The sequence below is a fragment of the Microcebus murinus genome, chromosome 4 (genome assembly GCF_040939455.1).
Source record: "Microcebus murinus isolate Inina chromosome 4, M.murinus_Inina_mat1.0, whole genome shotgun sequence".
Taxonomy (NCBI): Eukaryota; Metazoa; Chordata; class Mammalia; order Primates; family Cheirogaleidae; genus Microcebus; species Microcebus murinus.
The window spans coordinates 3,898,746-3,916,329 of record NC_134107.1 but is presented as its reverse complement, the minus strand read 5'-3'; the positions used below and the strand labels follow the sequence as shown (position 1 = coordinate 3,916,329).

General features: G+C 62.1%; 2 protein-coding genes across 2 annotated transcripts; both read left to right on the top strand.

Annotated features, from left to right (window-relative positions):
* Positions 1–9: 9 nt before the first annotated feature.
* TM6SF2 (transmembrane 6 superfamily member 2) lies at positions 10–8,219 on the top strand. The gene is made up of 10 exons (XM_020283842.2): positions 10–188; positions 1,433–1,536; positions 3,218–3,315; positions 3,395–3,498; positions 3,856–3,938; positions 4,559–4,683; positions 4,877–4,978; positions 5,612–5,704; positions 6,313–6,432; positions 7,717–8,219. Exons 1-10 carry the CDS (start codon positions 94–96, stop codon positions 7,924–7,926), a joined length of 1,134 nt encoding a protein of 377 aa, XP_020139431.2. The 5' UTR covers positions 10–93; the 3' UTR covers positions 7,927–8,219.
* Positions 8,220–9,973: 1,754 nt separating this feature from the next.
* Positions 9,974–17,573, top strand: HAPLN4 (hyaluronan and proteoglycan link protein 4). Its single transcript, XM_020283841.2, has 5 exons — positions 9,974–10,051; positions 11,362–11,467; positions 11,716–12,078; positions 14,010–14,342; positions 14,998–17,573. The coding sequence occupies exons 1-5, from the start codon at positions 10,049–10,051 to the stop codon at positions 15,387–15,389; spliced, it is 1,197 nt and encodes a 398-aa protein (XP_020139430.2). The 5' UTR covers positions 9,974–10,048; the 3' UTR covers positions 15,390–17,573.
* Positions 17,574–17,584: the final 11 nt, after the last annotated feature.

Below are 17,584 nucleotides of genomic sequence, written 5' to 3'. Positions count from 1 at the left end.
CCTGGCCACTCCGGCCCGGACGGCGCCGCGGAGCAGCCGAGCGAGCGCCCTGGAGGCCGCGCCAGGGCCGAGCCGGGTCCCGACGGCGCAGCCATGGACGCCCCGCCGCTGGCCGGCAAGGTCGCGGCGCTGTCGCTCGGCGCCCTCCCGGTGTCCTACGCGCTCAGCCGCGTGTCGGCGCTCTCGCAGTGCGTACGGGTGGGGCGGCGGGAGGGGGAGGGTCCCCGCCGGGTCCCTGCGCCCCCGCCCGGCTCGGACCCACCCGCGAGGGCGCATGGGGGGCTGGGCCAGGAGTACCCCCCCTGTAACCGGAAGCCCCCTTCCTGCGGGGTTGCGGGCGCTCTGGGGACGTTTGGGCTCTGGGTAGAAGGGGTGTCGAGCAGAGACCCCCTGAGGGTTTCTGGGTGTGTTTCCCAGAGAAGGTTCCAAAGTCGCCAAGGGCCAAAGTATTGTCCCAGACAAGGTCCTGTGCCACACATGCCCTCCACCTCCGGCCTGGGACTCTCTTCCACACCCAGCTCAACCCGAGCCCCGGGGTAGTGTCTCGACCACGGGCCTGGCTCCCTGGGTAGGAATTCCTGTCTCCACCTCCTGGGACCCTGGGTAACCCCAGCTGCCTCTGGAGCCTGTGTTGCTTCGTCTGTAGAATGGGCGCAATCCTAGATCTCATCCCATAGTTATGGCTAAGAATTTTTGCCAAATGTGCCCTGGTCTAATCTTGAGTCCTGTAATTGTCATTGTTGGTCGGATGGGACCGGGATGGAGATCTCAGGGGCAGAGGGGTTCGTGAGAAGGAGAGCGTGGGGAAGTGATGGGCAGACTTGCTGTGTGCCACTCCTGCCCTCTCTGGGCCTTGGTTTGCCCACTTGTGTTGAGGGATGCCCAGAGACCTGTTATCTACACAGTGAGTCGACCTGTCTTATCAGGTTAGTGGGGAAAGAGCGGGGCAGCGGGAGGGTGGAGTTGATGGAGGCATTTGGACTTTAGCAGGGAGGAGCCGGGAGCTTCTGTAAGGTCCACAGAACTGAGCGCGAGGAACCCTCCAGCACAGGAGCCGGGCCTGGCCGCAGAGAGGCTTGGTGTTGTTGAAGGCTGAGCAGACCGAGTCAAACACGAATCAGCAAATAACGGAACAAACGTCTCCTCTGTACCTGGCCCAGGCTGGGCAAGGCTCAGAGAGGGCTTCCTGGACAAGGAACAATGTAGATGGGCCATGAAGGATGAATAGGAGTTTGCCAACTGGAAAAGCCTTTTGGAAGTGGTTTTCAGAAGGAAGAAACAGTGCGAGCAAGAGCAGCTTTGGGGACGGCATTGACGGGCAGACAGTGGAGCCTCATCTCCTGGAGCCTGCCCTTTTCCCACCAGGGAAAAGGTTGGGGTGAGGCCTCAGCACGGGGCCCTGGCCTCCCTGACTTGGTTTCCCTCCCCACAGCCCGCTGGCGGTGGCTTTGATGAGCGGCCTGATCCTAGCTGTGCTCTTTGTGGTCGTCTACAGCTTGTCGCATGGCGAGATCTCCCACGACCCACTCTACGCCGGTGAGTCCGCGCGAGGCCGTGGGGAGGAAGACGGTCTGGGCCTCCACTGCAGACTTGGGGCCCTCGCAGAGCCTCCCCCATCAGACTGGAGCGGCTTAAAGAGCCCCCTCAGACTAGAGACCCCAAAGAGACGGGGACACCCCCGTTAGGGTGCGGAACCTGGAAGAGCCTCCGCCCTCAGACCTGGGGTGTCTGAGACCAGGGACTGTGTCCCCCCATCAGACTAGAGCCCCCAAAGAGACGGGGACACCCCCGTTAGGGTGGGGAACCTGAAAGAGCCTCCGCCCTGAGACCTGAGGTGTCTGAGACCAGGGACTGTGTCTCCCCCATCAGACTAGAGACCCCAAAGAGACGGGGACACCCCCGTTAGGGTGGGGAACCTGGAAGAGCCTCCGCCCTGAGACCTGGGGTGTCTGAGACCAGGGACTGTGTCTCCCCCATCAGACTAGAGACCCCAAAGAGACGGGGACACCCCCCTTAGGGTGGGGAACCTGGAAGAGCCTCCGCCCTCAGACCTGGGGTGTCTGAGAACAGGGACTGTGTCCCCCCATCAGACTAGAGACCCCAAAGAGACGGGCACACCCCCGTTAGGGTGCGGAACCTGGAAGAGCCTCTGCCCTCAGACCTGGGTCGTCTGAGACCAGGGACTGTGTCCCCCCATCAGACTAGAGACCCCAAAGAGACGGGGACACTCCCGTTAGGGTGGGGAACCTGGAAGAGCCTCCGCCCTGAGACCTGGGCCGTCTGAGAACAGGGACTGTGTCCCCCCATCAGACTAGAGACCCCAAAGAGACGGGGACACCCTCGTTACGGTGGGGAACCTGGAAGAGCCTCCGCCCTCAGACCTGGGCCGTCTGAGAACAGGGACTGCGTCTCCCCATCAGACTAGAGACCCCAAAGAGACGGGCACACCCCAGTTAGGGTGCGGAACCTGGAAGAGCCTCCGCCCTCAGACCTGGGCCGTCTGAGAACAGGGACTGTGTCCCCCCATCAGACTGGCAGCCCCTGAAAGGCCTTTGCATCCCTCCGAGGTCTCCGGAGGGCAGGGGCCTCTCACATGAGACAGGGCCCCCAAAGGCAGGGACTGTGCCCCCCGCCAGACCAGGGACTTCTGAGGGCCAAGCTGTGCCTCCTCCATCAGACACGTGGCATGAAGCGGGGCTGTGGTCATGTACCCTGTTGCGTGTTGCCGGGGACCGGGCTGGAGGCCTTGCCTGGAAGCTTTTTTTCTTTTTCTTTTTTTTTTTTGAGACAGAGTCTCGCTTTGTTGCCCAGGCTACAATGAGTGCCATGGCATCAGCCTGGCTCACAGCAACCTCAAACTCCTGGGCTCAAGCGATCCTCCTGCCTCAGCCTCCCGAGTGGCTGGGACTACAGGCATGCTCCACTATGCCCGGCTAATTTTTTGTATATATATTTTTAGTTGTCCAATTAATTTTTTTCTATTTTTAGTGGGTGGGGAGGTCTCGCTCAGGCTGGTTTCGAACTCCTGACCTCGAGCGATCCTCCCGCCTGGGCCTCCCAGAGTGCTAGCATGACAGGCGTGAGCCCCCGCCCCCGGCCTGGAATCTTAAATTCACTTCAAGCCCCGCCTTATAGCTGGCCTGAGCCTAAACCCCGCCCACACACGGCCGCGGCCCCGCCCACGCCCCCCACCCAGCCCCGCCCCCTCTCCCCGCAGTCTTCGCGGTCTTCGCCTGCACCTCCGCGGTGGACCTCATGATCGCTCTGCAGGAAGACGGCTACGTGACGGGCTTCGTGGACTTCTACACCAAGGAGGTACGCGGCGGCCGGGGCGGCCGGGGGTGTCCCCTGCCCCACCGCCCGTCTGAGCACCTGCCCGCACCTGCCCGCACAGGGCGAGCCCTACCTGCGCACGGCGCACGGGGTCTTCACCTGCTACTGGGACGGCACCGTTCACTACCTCCTCTACCTGGCCATGGCCGGCGCCATCCGCAGCAGGTGCGGGGCTGAGCGGGGCGGTTCCTGACCCTGGGAGGGAGGTCGAGTCCTCAGGTGGGGGGCCGGGCCGGGGTGGAGCCGGGGGTGTCTGCAGGGGAAATCCGGAGGGCTTCCTCTGGGGCTCCAGCCAGGGGTGGCGGGAGAAGGTTCCGGGGAATGCCATCAAGCGTGGGTGCCGGTGGCCGGTCATCACCTGTACCCACCCTGTGCCCAGGTGGGTTCTCCAGCTCAGCTCCCTGCCGTCCCTTCCATCCTGGGCAAAACTGAGAGGGAGCTGGGGAACCCAGGCTGGGCCCCCGGCTGGGGCTCTGGGTTTGGGGGCGGCTGCCCGCCCGTCACCCTCGGTCCCCTGCCCAGGAAGAGATACCGGAACCTTGGACTCTACTGGCTGGGATCCTTTGTCATGAGCGTCCTGGTGTTCCTCCCAGGGAACATTCTGGGTAAGGACTCAACTTTGGCCGGGCGCGGAGGCTCACGCCTGTCATCCTAGCACTCTGGGAGGCCGAGGCGGGCAGAACCCTCAAGGTCAGGAGTTCTAAACCAGCCTGAGCAAGATCAAAACCCGGTCTCTACAATAAATAGAAAGAAACTAATTGGCCAACTAATATATATAGAAAAAATTAGCTGAGCATGGTGGCGCATGCCTGTAGTCCCAGCTACTCGGGAAGCTGAGGCAGGAGAATCATTTGAGCCCAGGAGTTTGAGGTTGCTGTGACGCCACGGCACTCACTCTAGTCTGGGCAACAAAGCAAGACTCTGTATCAAAAAAAAAAGAAATTAATTGGCCAACTAAGAATAGATAGAAAAAATTAGCCGGGCATGGTGGCACATGCCTGTAGTCCCAGCTACTCGGGAGGAGGCTGAGGCAGGAGGATCGTTTGAGCCCAGGAGTTGGAGGTTGCTGTGAGCGAGGCTGACACCACCGGACTCACTCTAGCCTGGGCAACAGCATGAGACTCTGTCTCCAAAAAAAAAGAAAGATACCCAGCCAGGGCTCTGGCACGGCCCAGCCGGGCCAGGGAGCCCTTGCCGAGTGATGGCCTCTCCCCCACCGTGGCAGGCAAGTACAGCTCCGAGGTCAGGCCGTCCTTCTTCCTCACCGTCCCCTACGTGCTGGCCCCGTGCTGGGCCGGCATGAGGGTGTTCACCCAGTCCCGGGCGCCTCCCTGCTGCACCCCCGACGCGGTGAGTGCCCCCCACCCCCCGCAGGCCTTGTCCCGGGGCGCCTGCATGTCTCCCCCATTTGGTCAGAGTATTTGTCTCCTTGGACACGAGGCGAGAAGGGAGGAGCCTTTGTGGGGTGCCTATGGGGTGCCAGGCCTCTCACGCTGTCCCTGCCTCTTGTGCTGTCTGTCTGTCTGTCCCTCACCTGGGGCAGGTGCAGCAGGAGCAAAGAAAGGGCCTTCTGCAGCGCCCGGCGGACCTGGTCCTCGTCACATACCTCATCCTCGCCGGCTTCTTCACCCTGTTCCGGGGCCTGGTGAGTCTGCGCTGCCCACCTCCTGCCTCCCTCGCCCGGCCCACCTCTGCCGCCTGTGCAGAAAAGCCGCCGCTCTGCTGTCTGATCAACCCGGGAAGTTCTTCACTTCACTGACAGGCCGGGCGCGGTGGCTCACGCCTGTCATCCCAGCACTCTGGGAGGCCGAGGCGGGAGGATCGCTCAAGGTCAGGAGTTCGGAACCAGCCTGAGCAAGAGCGAGACCCCCATCTCTACCAAAAAAAAAAAAAAAAAAAAATAGAAATTAATTGGCCAACTAAAAATATATAGAAAAAATTAGCCGGGCGTGGTGGCGCATGCCTATAGTCCTGGCTACTTGGGAGGAGGCTGAGGCAGGAGGATCGCTCGAGCCCAGGAGTGTGAGGTTGCTGTGAGCGAGGCTGACGCCACGGCACTCTAGCCCAGGCAACAGAGTGAGACTCTGTCTCAAAAAAAAAAAGATCTTCATCAAGTCTGACCTGAGCGCTCCACGACAAAGCCCCCTTCCCTGTGACCTGGGCTGAGCCTGGCTGAGAGCGGCCAGAGCGAGGGCTGTTGTCCCTGCCCAGCAGGGTGGAGGAGGCTTCCTATAAGAGAGACGTCTGAGGCGGGCGGTGGTTCGTCTTTCTGCCCCAGGTGGTACTTGACTGCCCCATGGATGCCTGCTTTGCCTACATCTACCAGTATGAGCCGTACCTGCGGGACCCCGTGGCCTATCCAAAGGTGCAGGTGAGAAGGCAGATGGGGAAAGAGAGGGCCCTACTCCTGCCTGTAGGTAGGGGTGAAGTGCCAAAAGCACAAATGGAATGTGTTATCTACCAAAAAAAAAAAATACAGTTATGGTCTTCAGGTATGGCTGGATCCAGGAGCTGGAGGAGAGCTCTGTCTCTGGGCTCTGCTTTCTTTGTCTGGCTCCACTCTCGGGCAGTCCCTCTGTGGGGTAGATGGGGCCAGCCTACCCAGGGCAGCTCCAGGCTGCCATTCACCTGGAGGACCCAACAGGCACCCCAGAGCAACATGAGCCCTTCCTGCCCCAGACCTTAAGCACAGGTCTCAGGCAGGCTTGGACTGTCCCCGCCTGAGTCACGTGCCCGTCTCTTACTGGTCATCACGGCCAAGGGGCTGGAATGTTCCGAATGGCCAGGCCAGGGTCCCGTGCCACTTCTGGGAAAAGGTGGGTTTGTGTGTATGTGTGGCGGGGGTCGGGGACAGGGATCCCCAAGGGAAACAGAGGAGCACTTTGCAGAGGGCCTGAGGCTGCCCAGACCCTCCCTTGGGCCCCACCAGCTGGGGTGGCCATTCATCCAACAGACTGTCCTGCCCGCGCCCCCCGACAGATGCTGGTGTGCATGTTCTACGTTCTTCCTTTCTACGGCTTGGCGGCCTACGCCCTCATCTTCCCTGGTTGCTCCTGGCTGCCCGACTGGGCCTTGGTCTTTGCTGGGGCCCTCGGCCAGGTGAGCAGGGAGGTGGGGGGCGAGGGGGTGAGCAGGCATGCAGGGGAGGTAGTTTCTGCCCGCCCATCAACCGCTTTTCTGTCTTCCCTGGGCAGTCCCCCAAGAGACCCCAGCCCCAGGCCCAATACTCCAGGATTCTCTCGTGTGGGGGACACAGAGCCACGGACAGAATTGGGGTCAGAAATGGGAGGGAGCCCGGCACGGTGGCTCACGTCTGTCATCCCAGCTCTCTGGGAGGCCGAAGCCGGTGGATTGCTCGAGGTCAGGAGTTGAAAACCAGCCTGAGCAAGAGCGAGACCCCGTCTCTACTATAAATAGAAAGAAATTAATTGGCCAACTAATATATATAGAAAAAAATTAGTCGGGCATGGTGGCGCATGCCTGTAGTCCCAGCCACTTGGGAGGCTGAGGCAGGAGGATCGCTTGAGCCCAGGAGTCTGAGGTTGCTGTGAGCGAGGCTGACGCCACGGCACTCACTCTAGCCTGGGCAACAAAGCGAGACTCTGTCTCAAAACAAACAAACAAACAAAACAAAACAAAAGAAATGGGAGAGAAGGAAGGACAGGGGCCAAGAGGGATTCCAGAGTTTCCTAGAAGCAGGGGCATAGCAGCTGGGCTTTGACGTTTGAAGATGAGTTCTCCAGGCAGGGAAGGGCATTCCAGGAACAAGAACAGCATAAGGAAAAGCACAGAGGGGAACAGTGATTTGGCAGGGCTACAATGTGGGTAAAGGCAGAGATGAGAGAAATTGGCAGCTAGATAGTGAAGGCTTTGAACTCTGGGATTGGAGGGGGATTGTGCTGGGGGTAAACAGGGAGCCATGGGGGGTGTTTGAGCAGTGGAGGGCCTGTTCAGAGTCGGGGGCCTGTTGTATGGGCTCCTGATGGAGAGGGCTAAGGCCTGGGCCCAGGCCAGGGCAGTAGGGCCCAGCCAGCCGTCTACGGGGTAGAATCGACAGGATCTGTGTCAAGAGCTCGGGGGTAGGGGCGACTGGGAAGAGAGGCGGGTCCCGGGTCAGAGAGCTGGGGTGCAGGGCTTGGCAGACAGGTGAAGATGGGTCTTCTGGTTAGGTAGCTGGGGAGAGGCTCACAGACAGGTGGACAAGGACAGAGAGGGACAGACAGAGGGGAGACAGGTTAGCAAAGCCAGCAAAGCGAGGGTGGTGGTCTTCTGGGCTCTGCCTGGCTGCTGTCTGGAAGACCCGGGGTTGGGGGGGGTGTCAGGGGTCCTGGGCCTTCAGTCCCCTCCTGGCCCTGACGCCCACCTTTCCCGTCTGGCCACCAGGCGCAGTTCTCGCACATGGGCGCCTCCACGCACCTGCGCACGCCCTTCACCTACCGGGTCCCCGAGGACACCTGGACCTGCTTCTTCCTGAGCAACCTGCTGTACGCGTTGGGCCCCCACCTGCTGGCCTTCCGCTGCCTGCGGTGGCCCGCGTTCTTCCTGCAGCCACCACCCGCCGGGCCCCCGGAGCACCTTAAGAAGCAGCAGTGAGGAGGCCGTGGGGCCCCCAGAACTGTGTTTACAGGCCCAGCCGGCCCTGCCCGGCGGGGAGGGTGGGGTGGGTTTTTCGGGGGCAGGAGGGGTCGTCTCCAGGTGTCTTCGGTCCTGGGTCTGGTGGTTGGAGGCCAGAGGGTGGGATGGGGGGCGAGGGGCCAGGTGTTCCTGCAAAGACAGCCTTGCACGGCTGTCACCACGTCCCAACCACCCCCCAACACGGACTCCCCCACCCCCTCCCAGAATTTATCCTCCGTGCCTTTTAGTAAAAGTTCTTTTGACGTCCAAAACGTTGCCAGCTGAGTGTTTCGGGGGACAGGGGTGAAGGACCCTCTTCCTGGACCTCAGGGAGCCCACCCATCGCTGCGGTTGTGGCTGTGGGGAGCCAGGGGAGTCAGCGGAAGTGAGCCTCTGGTTGGGGTACACGGCTGCACCTCCCAGATAGGGGACACCGAGGCTCGGGCTGGACCTGCCTGAGGTCACAGCTAGGAGAGAAAAGTCCCTGCTCGGCCAGGCAATCATAACCGACAGCATGGCATAGTTACCGAGCCCCGTGCTGAGGACACACCTCCAGTGCTGTGTACTGAATCTCAACCCATATTCCAGATGGGGAAACTGAGGCTGGAGAGGCAGCCAAGGGGTTGGGGGAAGGGCCTCACCGTTTCCTGGTTGCTCCTTTCTTTAATTTTTTTTGAGACAGAGTCTTACTCTGTTGCCCGGGCTAGAGTGAGTGTCATCAGCCTAGCTCACAGCAACCTCAAAGTCCTGGGCTCAAGCGATCCTTCTGCCTCAGCCTCCCGAGTAGCTGGGACTACAGGCATGCGCCACCATGCCTGGCTCATTTTTTCTATATATTTTTAGTTGGCCAATTAATTTCTTTCTATTTTTAGTAGATAAGGGGGTCTCGCTCTTGCTCAGGCTGGTTTTGAACCCCTGAGCTTGAGCGATCCTCCTGCCTCAGCCTCCCAGAGTGCTGGGATGACAGGCGTGAGCCACCATGCCCAGCCCTGGTTTTTGAAGTCCCTGCTCCCTGCCCTGCCAACACTTACCAGGTCCTACTGTGTGTCTGGCCATCAGACCTGCACCAGAGAACCGGCAGTCCGCTTCCCGGCGGGTGGAAACAGGCTCAGGGAAGCCGACGATCTCCTCCAGGTCCCACAGCCTGCAAGGGGCTCCACAGCCTGGATTTGGACTTGTGGCTCCAGGCCCCCTAGGCAAAGTGTGACCATTGGTGGGGGGGCCCACCCTGCAGAGTGAGCACCTTTTGGGTGCTGGAGCCCAGGACTCCACGATGGTCACCCACTGGACAGATGGGCAAACTGAGGCCTGCAGGCCAATCTCTTTAACCAGGTCACTTGGATCTCCTGCTACACCCAGGTAATCAATATGAAAGACTGGGACTCGATCAGCAGCCTCCTCCCCCTCCATTTTAAAGACGATTAAATAGGCCAGGCAGGTGGCTCACGCCTGTCATCCTAGCACTCTGGGAGGCCGAGGTGGGTGGATCGCTCAAGGTCAGGAGTTCGAAACCAGCCTGAGCAAGGGCGAGACCCCGTCTCTACTATAAAATAGAAAGAAATTAATTGGCCAACTAATATATATAGAAAAAAAAAATTAGCCGGGCATGGTGGTGCGTGCCTGTAGTCCCAGCTACTCGGGAGGCTGAGGCAGGAGGATCGCTTGAGCCCAGGAGTTTGAGGTTGCTGTGAGCCAGGCTGCACGGCACTCACTCTAGCCTGGGCAACAAAGTGAGACTCTGTCTCAAGATAAGTAAATAAATAAAATAAAATAAAATAAATAAAGACGATTAAATCAATTAAGGCTCAGAGAAGTTCTTCCCTTGCCCACGGTCAGCCAGCAGAGACATCCCTGGCTCTGCGCTCAAAGTGCTCTGCACTCCCTCACTCGGCCCACGCATCCCACGCGCCGGGCCACCTCTCCCCGGAGCAGTAGGGCTCTGCGTCCCCTTTAACGCCCCCCCCACCGCGCGCCTCCCTCCTCCCCTTGCAGGCAGACGCCGGGATTGCGCCGCCCGCCCGCAGGGACCTGCCCAGTCCTTCCCGCTGAGCGCGGCGCAGTCCGGCGCGCAGGGGCCGCTCGCCGGGGGCGCGAGGGCAGGATGGTGAGTGTGGTCGGGCGCGGGGCCCGGGCGCGTCGTGGGTCCCCGTGTCCCCGATCTGGGACTCCGTCTCCGTGTCTGGGAATCCGCGTCCCTCCGTGTGTGTCGCCGTCTCCGTCTCTCGCTTCTCCGCTGTCTCTCGCCGTCTTGTGTTCCTCACTCTCCGGTACTCTCTCCGAGCTCTCTGTCTCTCCATCTCTCTCTTTCTCCCCCTTTTCTCTCCTTCTCCGTGTGTCTCTCTTTCCTTACCCTGTCTCTCGCCCCGTCTTCTCTGGGCCCCTCTTCCTCTCCCTCCCCGTCTCTGTCTCCCCTTCCCTGCGTGCGCACTCTCTCCTCCGTCCCTCCCGCTTTCTGTCCGTCCCTGTCCTCTCTCTCCGTCTCTGTCTCCCCTTCCCTGCGTGCGCACTCTCTCCTCCGTCCCTCCCGCTTTCTGTCCGTCCCTGTCCTCTCTCTCCGTCTCTGTCTCCCCTTCCCTGCGTGCGCACTCTCTCCTCCGTTCCTCCGGCTTTCTGTCCGTACCTGTCCTCTCTCTCCGTCTCTGTCTCTGTCTCCCCTTCCCTGCGTGCGCACTCTCTCCTCCCTCCCTCCGGCTTTCTGTCCGTCCCTGTCCTCTCTCTCCGTCTCTGTCTCTGTCTCCCCTTCCCTGCGTGCGCACTCTCTCCTCCGTCCCTCCGGCTTTCTGTCCGTCCCTGTCCTCTCTCTCCGTCTCTGTCTCTGTCTCCCCTTCCCTGCGTGCGCACTCTCTCCTCCGTCCCTCCCGCTTTCTGTCCGTCCCTGTCCTCTCTCTCCGTCTCTGTCTCCCCTTCCCTGCGTGCGCACTCTCTCCTCCGTCCCTCCGGCTTTCTGTCTGTCCCTGTCCTCTCTCTCCGTGCGCCTCTCCAGCTCCCCGCACCCTGCGCGCCCGCCGGCCCGGTTTGCTGCAGTCTCCTGGCGCACGGATAACCTTGCTGCCGCTGCCGCCGCTCCCGCTCCTCCCCCATCCCAACCCGGCCAGGCCGGAGGGGGAGGGAGGGCGAGCTCCGAGCCTGGCGTGTTGGGGGTCCGGGGTCCGGCGGGGAGCCAGGGCAGGACTCAGGGAGGGCAGCCCAGGGGCGTGGGCTTCGCGCAGGAGCGAGGTCCCTGGAGGGTGCGGGCTGGGGGGGAGTGACTTTCAGTTTTCTCTTTAGGAAGGGGGGGCGGTCTTTGGAACCCCGGCCAGGCTGGAGGCCTGGGAGTGAGGGAGGCCCTGGCCTCGGGGAAGGCGGGCCAGGGAGCCGGTCCTCCGGAGGGCAGAGGCTGGGAGGCTGGACTGAGCGCCCGCCGTGTGCCCCCAGGTGGCCCTTGGTCCCCGCGCGCTCTTGGCGGCGGCCTGGGGAGTCCTGCTGCTCACCGCCCCCGCAGGGGCGCAGCGCGGCCGGAAGAAGGTCGTGCACGTGCTCGGTGAGTCGGGGCCACCGGAGCAGGTCTTGCCCCGCGGGAGCCGGGGCCAAGACGGATCACTCGGGGGCGGGGAGGGGGAGGGGCGAGGGCGTTCCTGACCGCCACGACCCCCCTCAGCTCCTCTGCATCTGAGCCCCTCGCCCCCTCCCTGAGCCCCTGACCCCACGCAAGTCTTCCCGCACCCCTTCCCCAGGGTCCCCCTTCCGTCCCCCAAGCGCCCTCTCTGAACCCTGCTTGGTCGCCCGCAGAGGGCGAGTCAGGCTCGGTGGTGGTGCAGACGGCGCCTGGGCAGGTGGTGAGCCACCGAGGGGGCACCATCGTCCTGCCCTGCCGCTACCACTACGAGGCAGCCGCCCACGGCCACGACGGCGTCCGCCTCAAGTGGACGAAGGTGGTGGACCCCCTGGCCTTCACCGACGTCTTCGTGGCCCTGGGCCCCCAACACCGGGCGTTCGGCAGCTACCGCGGGCGGGCCGAGCTCCAGGGCGATGGGCCGGGGGACGCCTCCCTGGTCCTCCGCAACGTCACGCTGCAGGACTACGGGCGCTACGAGTGCGAGGTCACCAACGAGTTGGAAGACGACGCGGGCATGGTCAAGCTGGACCTGGAAGGTGACCGGCCCGCGGGCAGGAGCAAGCTTGCTTCCGAGGGGGGAACACGGTGGGGGAAACCGCGAGAGCCAGAAACCAAAGCGATCTGGCCCGAAGGTGCTTAGGGGCTCACCCAGATGTGACTCAAGGCGATCTTGCTCCCTAGGGACACTGGTAGTGTCTGGAGACATTTTGGGGTCGCCCCACTTGGAGGAGGGGGCTGCTCCTGGCTCCTAGCGTGTAGAGGCCAGGGACAGTCCCTCGCAGCAAAGAGTGGTCCAGTTCGAAATGGAAATGCCACCAGTGGGAACCTTGAGAAATCCCGGGGTAGGATTCAGGCACGATGAGATGCACACCACTCAGAAACCCGGCCCTCATCTCTGCTTCCCTGAGGAAAGTTTCCCCTTAACGCAGCCAAAAACATGGTTCCAGGCTTTCCACCTCCCAGCTTAGCGGCTGATTTCAGAAGAGCATCAGCTAGAGTCCCAGAGTTGTCCCTCATTGGCCCAGCTTGAGTCACGTGCCCAAGTGGGAGCCAATGGCTGCGGCTCAGAGATGGGATGCTCTGATTGGCTGCCCGAGGAGCTGGGAGGTGGGGTTTCTATCTGAGGACTCCCTTCCCACTTGGTTTGCCTGCCTCAGTGCGCCCTAGAAGTTTCTAGGAGAGATTTCAGGGCCTTCCCGTGCTGGACTCCCCAACTTTTACAAATGACAACAATAATTGCAGCAGCTCTCCCCATAAAGAGTGTTTTATTTTATTTTTATTTTTTTGAGACAGAGTCTCCCTTTGTTGCCCAGGCTAGAGTGAGTGCTGGGGTGTCAGCCTAGCTCACAGCAACCTCCAACTCCTGGGCTCAAGCGATCCTCCTGCCTCAGCCTCCTGAGTAGCTGGGACGACAGGCATGCGCCACCATGCCCGGCTAATTTTTTCTATGTGTATTAGTTGGCCAATTGATTTCTATTTATAGTAGAGACAGGGTCTTGCTCTTGCTCAGGCTGGTTTTGAACTCCTGAACTCAAACGATCCACCCGCCTCGGCCTCCCAGAGAGCTAGGATGACGGGCGTGAGCCACCAAGCCCGGCCATAAAGAGCGTTTTCAATGGGACAGGCGCTCGGCTCTCTGGAGTCTCATTTAATTTTCCCCAGACTCCCAGGGAGACGCTATTACCAGCAAGTGGGCGACTGGCTCGGAGAGGCTAGAGCCCTGCCCGGGGCGCGTGCTAGTGAGAGGCAGAGCCGGGATTCGGTCCCCCGTCTGTTGGCTCTGGCTCTGGGCCTGGCCCCTGCCTGCCTCTGTCCTGGGTCTGCTGAGTGTCCCAGCTCACCCCAAGCCCCGGCCCTCAAACACAGACACACGGAATACTCTGGAGCTGAGCTGACTGTGAGCCCAATGAGGGACAAGATCCAGACTCCTGGAAACGGAAGGTGGAAGGGACACCAATGGGTACCGCCTTGGGCAATGCTGAGGTAGATTAATGGGGTCTTCTTCCAGGGGCTCCCAGTCTGCGGGAGTCAGCGCTGGATGCAGACATTCGCAGCTGTGTGGGCTCAGGACTGGACTAGAGGGATAAAGACCCAGTCCTGGGGGAATGTCAGAGGCAGGGCAGACTGAATGGAGGAGAGTTTGGGAGCTGGGTTTTGAAGGATGAATAGGAGTTCAACGGGTGGAATAGACTGGAAAAAACACGAGCAAAGGTCTCCAGCGGTGGAAGAGGGGTGGACAAGATTAAGTATGCTAAGGAGACAGGTCAAGTGAATCCCAAGCTTAAGGCAAAGGGGGCCAGCCACAGGGGTATGAGCTGGGGAGGTGCATGGTCAGGTCTGAGGCCAACGGGAGGGATAGATCAGAATGTCCAGCTTGAAAAGTCACGTGGCAGGCACCCCGGCTATCAGGTGGATGGGGACGGGCTGGGACGCCCCAGCTGATCTCCGGGCGCCCCCCCATCCGCAGGCGTGGTCTTTCCCTACCACCCCCGAGGAGGCCGCTACAAGCTGACCTTCGCGGAGGCGCAGCGCGCCTGCGCAGAGCAGGACGGCATCCTGGCCTCCGCTGAGCAGCTGCACGCGGCCTGGCGCGACGGCCTGGACTGGTGCAACGCGGGCTGGCTGCGCGACGGCTCCGTGCAGTACCCGGTGAGCCAGCCCCGGGAGCCCTGCGGCGGCCTGGGCGGCGCCGGGAGCGCCGGGGCCAGCGGAGGCGCCAACGGGGGCGTGCGCAACTACGGGTATCGCCATAACGCGGGGGAACGCTACGACGCCTTCTGCTTCACGTCCAACCTCCCGGGTGCGTAGGCCCCGCCCCCAGACGGGTCTCGGCCCCACCCCCACCCCGCCCTCCCTCCAGCCCGCGACCCGGGGCCCTCCTTCCCCACCCAGCCCCGGGCGATTGGAAACCGGAGATCCCTCTCCCCAGACTGCCGCAGCGCAGCAGTCAAAAATCGCCAGGCACAGGGCCAGGCGCGGTGGCTCACGCTTGTAATCCTAGCTCTCTGGGAGGCCGAGGCGGGCGGATCGCTCAAGGTCAGGAGTTGGAAACCAGCCTGAGCAAGAGCGAGACCCTGGCTCTACTAAAAATAGAAAGAAATTAATTGGCCAACTAATATATATAGAAAAAAATTAGCCAGGCATGGTGGCGCATGCCTGTAGTCCCAGCTACTCGGGAGGCTGAGGCAGGAGGATCGCTTGAGCCCAGGAGTTGGAGGTTGCTGTGAGCGAGGCTGATGCCACGGCACTCTAGCCCGGGCTACGCAGTGAGACTCTGTGTCCAAAAACAAACAAACAAAAAAACGCCTGGCACCAACGGTGCCCTGGCTCCAGATGGGGTCCCGGGCTGCACCGGAGCCCCGATGCGTGGCTGGGGCTGGGGGGCGTCCCGGACCCGGAGGCCAGTCCGGGCAGCGGTCCTAACAACCCGCAACCCGCCCCCTCCCACCCCTCAGGCCGCGTGTTCTTCCTGAAGCCGCTGCGGCCGGTGCCCTTCGCGGGAGCCGCGCGCGCGTGCGCCGCCCGGGGCGCGGCGGTGGCCAAGGTGGGGCAGCTGTTCGCCGCGTGGAAGCTGCAGCTGCTGGACCGCTGCACCGCGGGCTGGCTGGCCGACGGCAGCGCGCGCTACCCCATCGTGAACCCACGCGCGCGCTGCGGAGGCCGCCGGCCCGGCGTGCGCAGCCTCGGCTTCCCGGACGCCGCCCGGCGCCTCTTTGGCGTCTACTGCTACCGCGCGCCCGGCGCCCCGGACCCCGCACCTGGGGGCTGGGGCTGGGGCTGGGCCGGTGGTGGCGGGTGGGCAGGGGGCGCGCGCGACCCAGCTGCCTGGACCCCGCTGCGCGTCTAGCGCAGGAGCAGGCAGGCGGCTGGGGCGCTTGGCCGCTGGTCTAGTTTCCTGGGGTTCCTGGAGGCTGGCCGCATGCCCTGTGGTCCCTCAGAAACTCACCACGCCCCTAGCGTTTCTTGAGACTGGCCAGTCCTGGCGGACTAGTTACCCTGGAATCCCTTGGAGACTGGCCAAGCCCCGTCTCTTCTGGACGGCGGATTTTGCCCCTGCCCCGACTTTCGCCAGGAGAAGGGCCACCTGCCCTGAGGACCGCAGGAGCCCCGCAGTCTCCTCCCAGGACCACCTGGCATCAGACGAACTGCCCCCCTGCGGCCTCCTGGAGGCTGGACCCCCCGGGATTGTCTGGAGACTGGCCGCGCCCCCTCTGCGTCTCCCTGGACACTGAAAGCGGGTCCCTGGCGGTCACCGGGACACCGGCCCCACCACCACCTGGAGAGACTGTGGAAGCCTCAGGGTTCACACCCCCGTGGTCACGTGGAGACTCTGGGCTCAGGCCCTTCCTGTCCCTCAGGGAGACTTGGGGACTGGGTATTGCCATTCTCCCCTTCTCCCTGAGAGTCCCCTGAAGTTTTTCGGGTGACAGAAATCCATCCCTACGTGGCTGTGGAGGACAGCCCCACTCCTCCAGTTTCGTGGGAGAATAGTCTCATCTGTCACCTCAAAGGCAGATGGTGACGCCCCAGCCGGCTGGCATGTAGCGGCCATCCCTGCCCCTCAAGTACTTCTCTGGAGGGAGGGCAGACCCGCCCCGCCCCGGACAGCCCCTCCCTGGCTGTCACCAAAGAGACCATCTCCTGAGGCCCAGGGACCATAAGACCCATGTTCCTCCTTATGGAGGCCAGCTGCGCTGGTTTACCACTGTCACCATGGTGACCAGTCCAGCTTCTACCTGTCACCTAGAATCACACACCCCTTCCCAAGTCAGTCACATCCACGGAGATGGTGCCTCCTTCCTCCAGCTGTAACCATGGATACCAAGTAATTCCCATCTCACCCAGCCCTGCAGGCCAGAGACCTACAACTCTACTTCTGGGTGTCCCCACCCTGACTGACCACCAGGGAGATCACCCTACCCCCTAGCTGTCCCCAGGGCGACCCGACATTCAGTTCTCCCGCTGTCACCATGGAAACAGGCTGCCCCTTTCCAGGGGCCAGCTGGAGTTCCAGGCCATCTCCCAAGCTCCGCCCCTTTGGAGGGCAGCTTGGACCCCACAGCCGTTGCCATGGAGACCAGACTCTGGTGTCTGAGGTAACAGAACACCTGTCCCCCTAGGCTTTTTCTTGTGGAGGATGGGGCCCAGCCCTGCCAAGCTGTCGCCATAGAGACTGTCAGTGTTGTCCCCATGACAACCGACCTCCCAGCTCTCAGGAACGTCTCACCGTGGGCCCAGTGTCCCTGGTGTCTCCCACTGGGCTGCCTCCTGTGCCCCGTCTGGGGCCTGATGGCTGCCCCTTCCCCAGATGGGCTCAGCCTGGACAGCATTCCCAGACAGGGCTGGCCTTCAGAGCCACTGGCCCCCTTCCATTTGCACGCCAGCCACACGCCAGACCGCAGCTGTGCACGAAACGCCCTTGCAACACCCGGGCACTTACACCGTCGCCCTGTGGACGGGGACACTGAGGCCATGGCGCGCCCCAGCCCTTCGCGTCGTGCAAGCACTGAGGTCCCCCTTGCTCTCTGAGACCTCGTCCTCGTCCTCACTGAGTTCCTCCTTCCTTCCCCGACTCCCACCCACACTTTTCTCCTTAGAGACCTGGGAGGGGTGGCATGTTTCCTCAACTTCACAGTCCACTGGGTTCTAAGGGGCGATTTGCGCCAAGAGGTCAGGACCCGGCCAGACTCCCCGGGGTTGACAGCCAGCTCACGGGAGATGGTCCGCGGACAAGGCCACCCCAGCCGCAGGGAACCCCGGCTCCGAGGTCCTGCCTGGGGGAGCATGGAGTCCCTCCTGGACCCCTCCTTACAGTCACACCCATCTCTTGGTAACCCATCTCTTGAGGTTTGGAACCAGGGGGGCTTGGGTTCGAATCCTGTCTCTTCTTGCTCACTGTGTGACCAAGTGACAAAACTCCTGTGAGCCTGTTCCCTCCTGTGCACCAGGGCTGTTCTGAGGGCCCTGTGAGTGCAAAGCACACGGCAGGGGCTTAATAAATCCTTGTTTCTTTTGATGAATGAGAAAACGAGGCAGCCAGTG

Coding starts and splice junctions, on each gene's coding strand:
- HAPLN4 (XM_020283841.2), top strand. Junction 11,468..11,715: donor GAAGGTCGTGCACGTGCTCG/GTGAGTCGGGGC, acceptor GGTCGCCCGCAG/AGGGCGAGTCAGGCTCGGTG. Junction 14,343..14,997: donor CTTCACGTCCAACCTCCCGG/GTGCGTAGGCCC, acceptor CCCACCCCTCAG/GCCGCGTGTTCTTCCTGAAG.
- TM6SF2 (XM_020283842.2), top strand. CDS start 94: ATGGACGCCCCGCCGCTGGCCGGCAAGGTCGCGGCGCTGTCGCTCGGC. Junction 1,537..3,217: donor CCACGACCCACTCTACGCCG/GTGAGTCCGCGC, acceptor CTCTCCCCGCAG/TCTTCGCGGTCTTCGCCTGC. Junction 5,705..6,312: donor TGGCCTATCCAAAGGTGCAG/GTGAGAAGGCAG, acceptor GCCCCCCGACAG/ATGCTGGTGTGCATGTTCTA.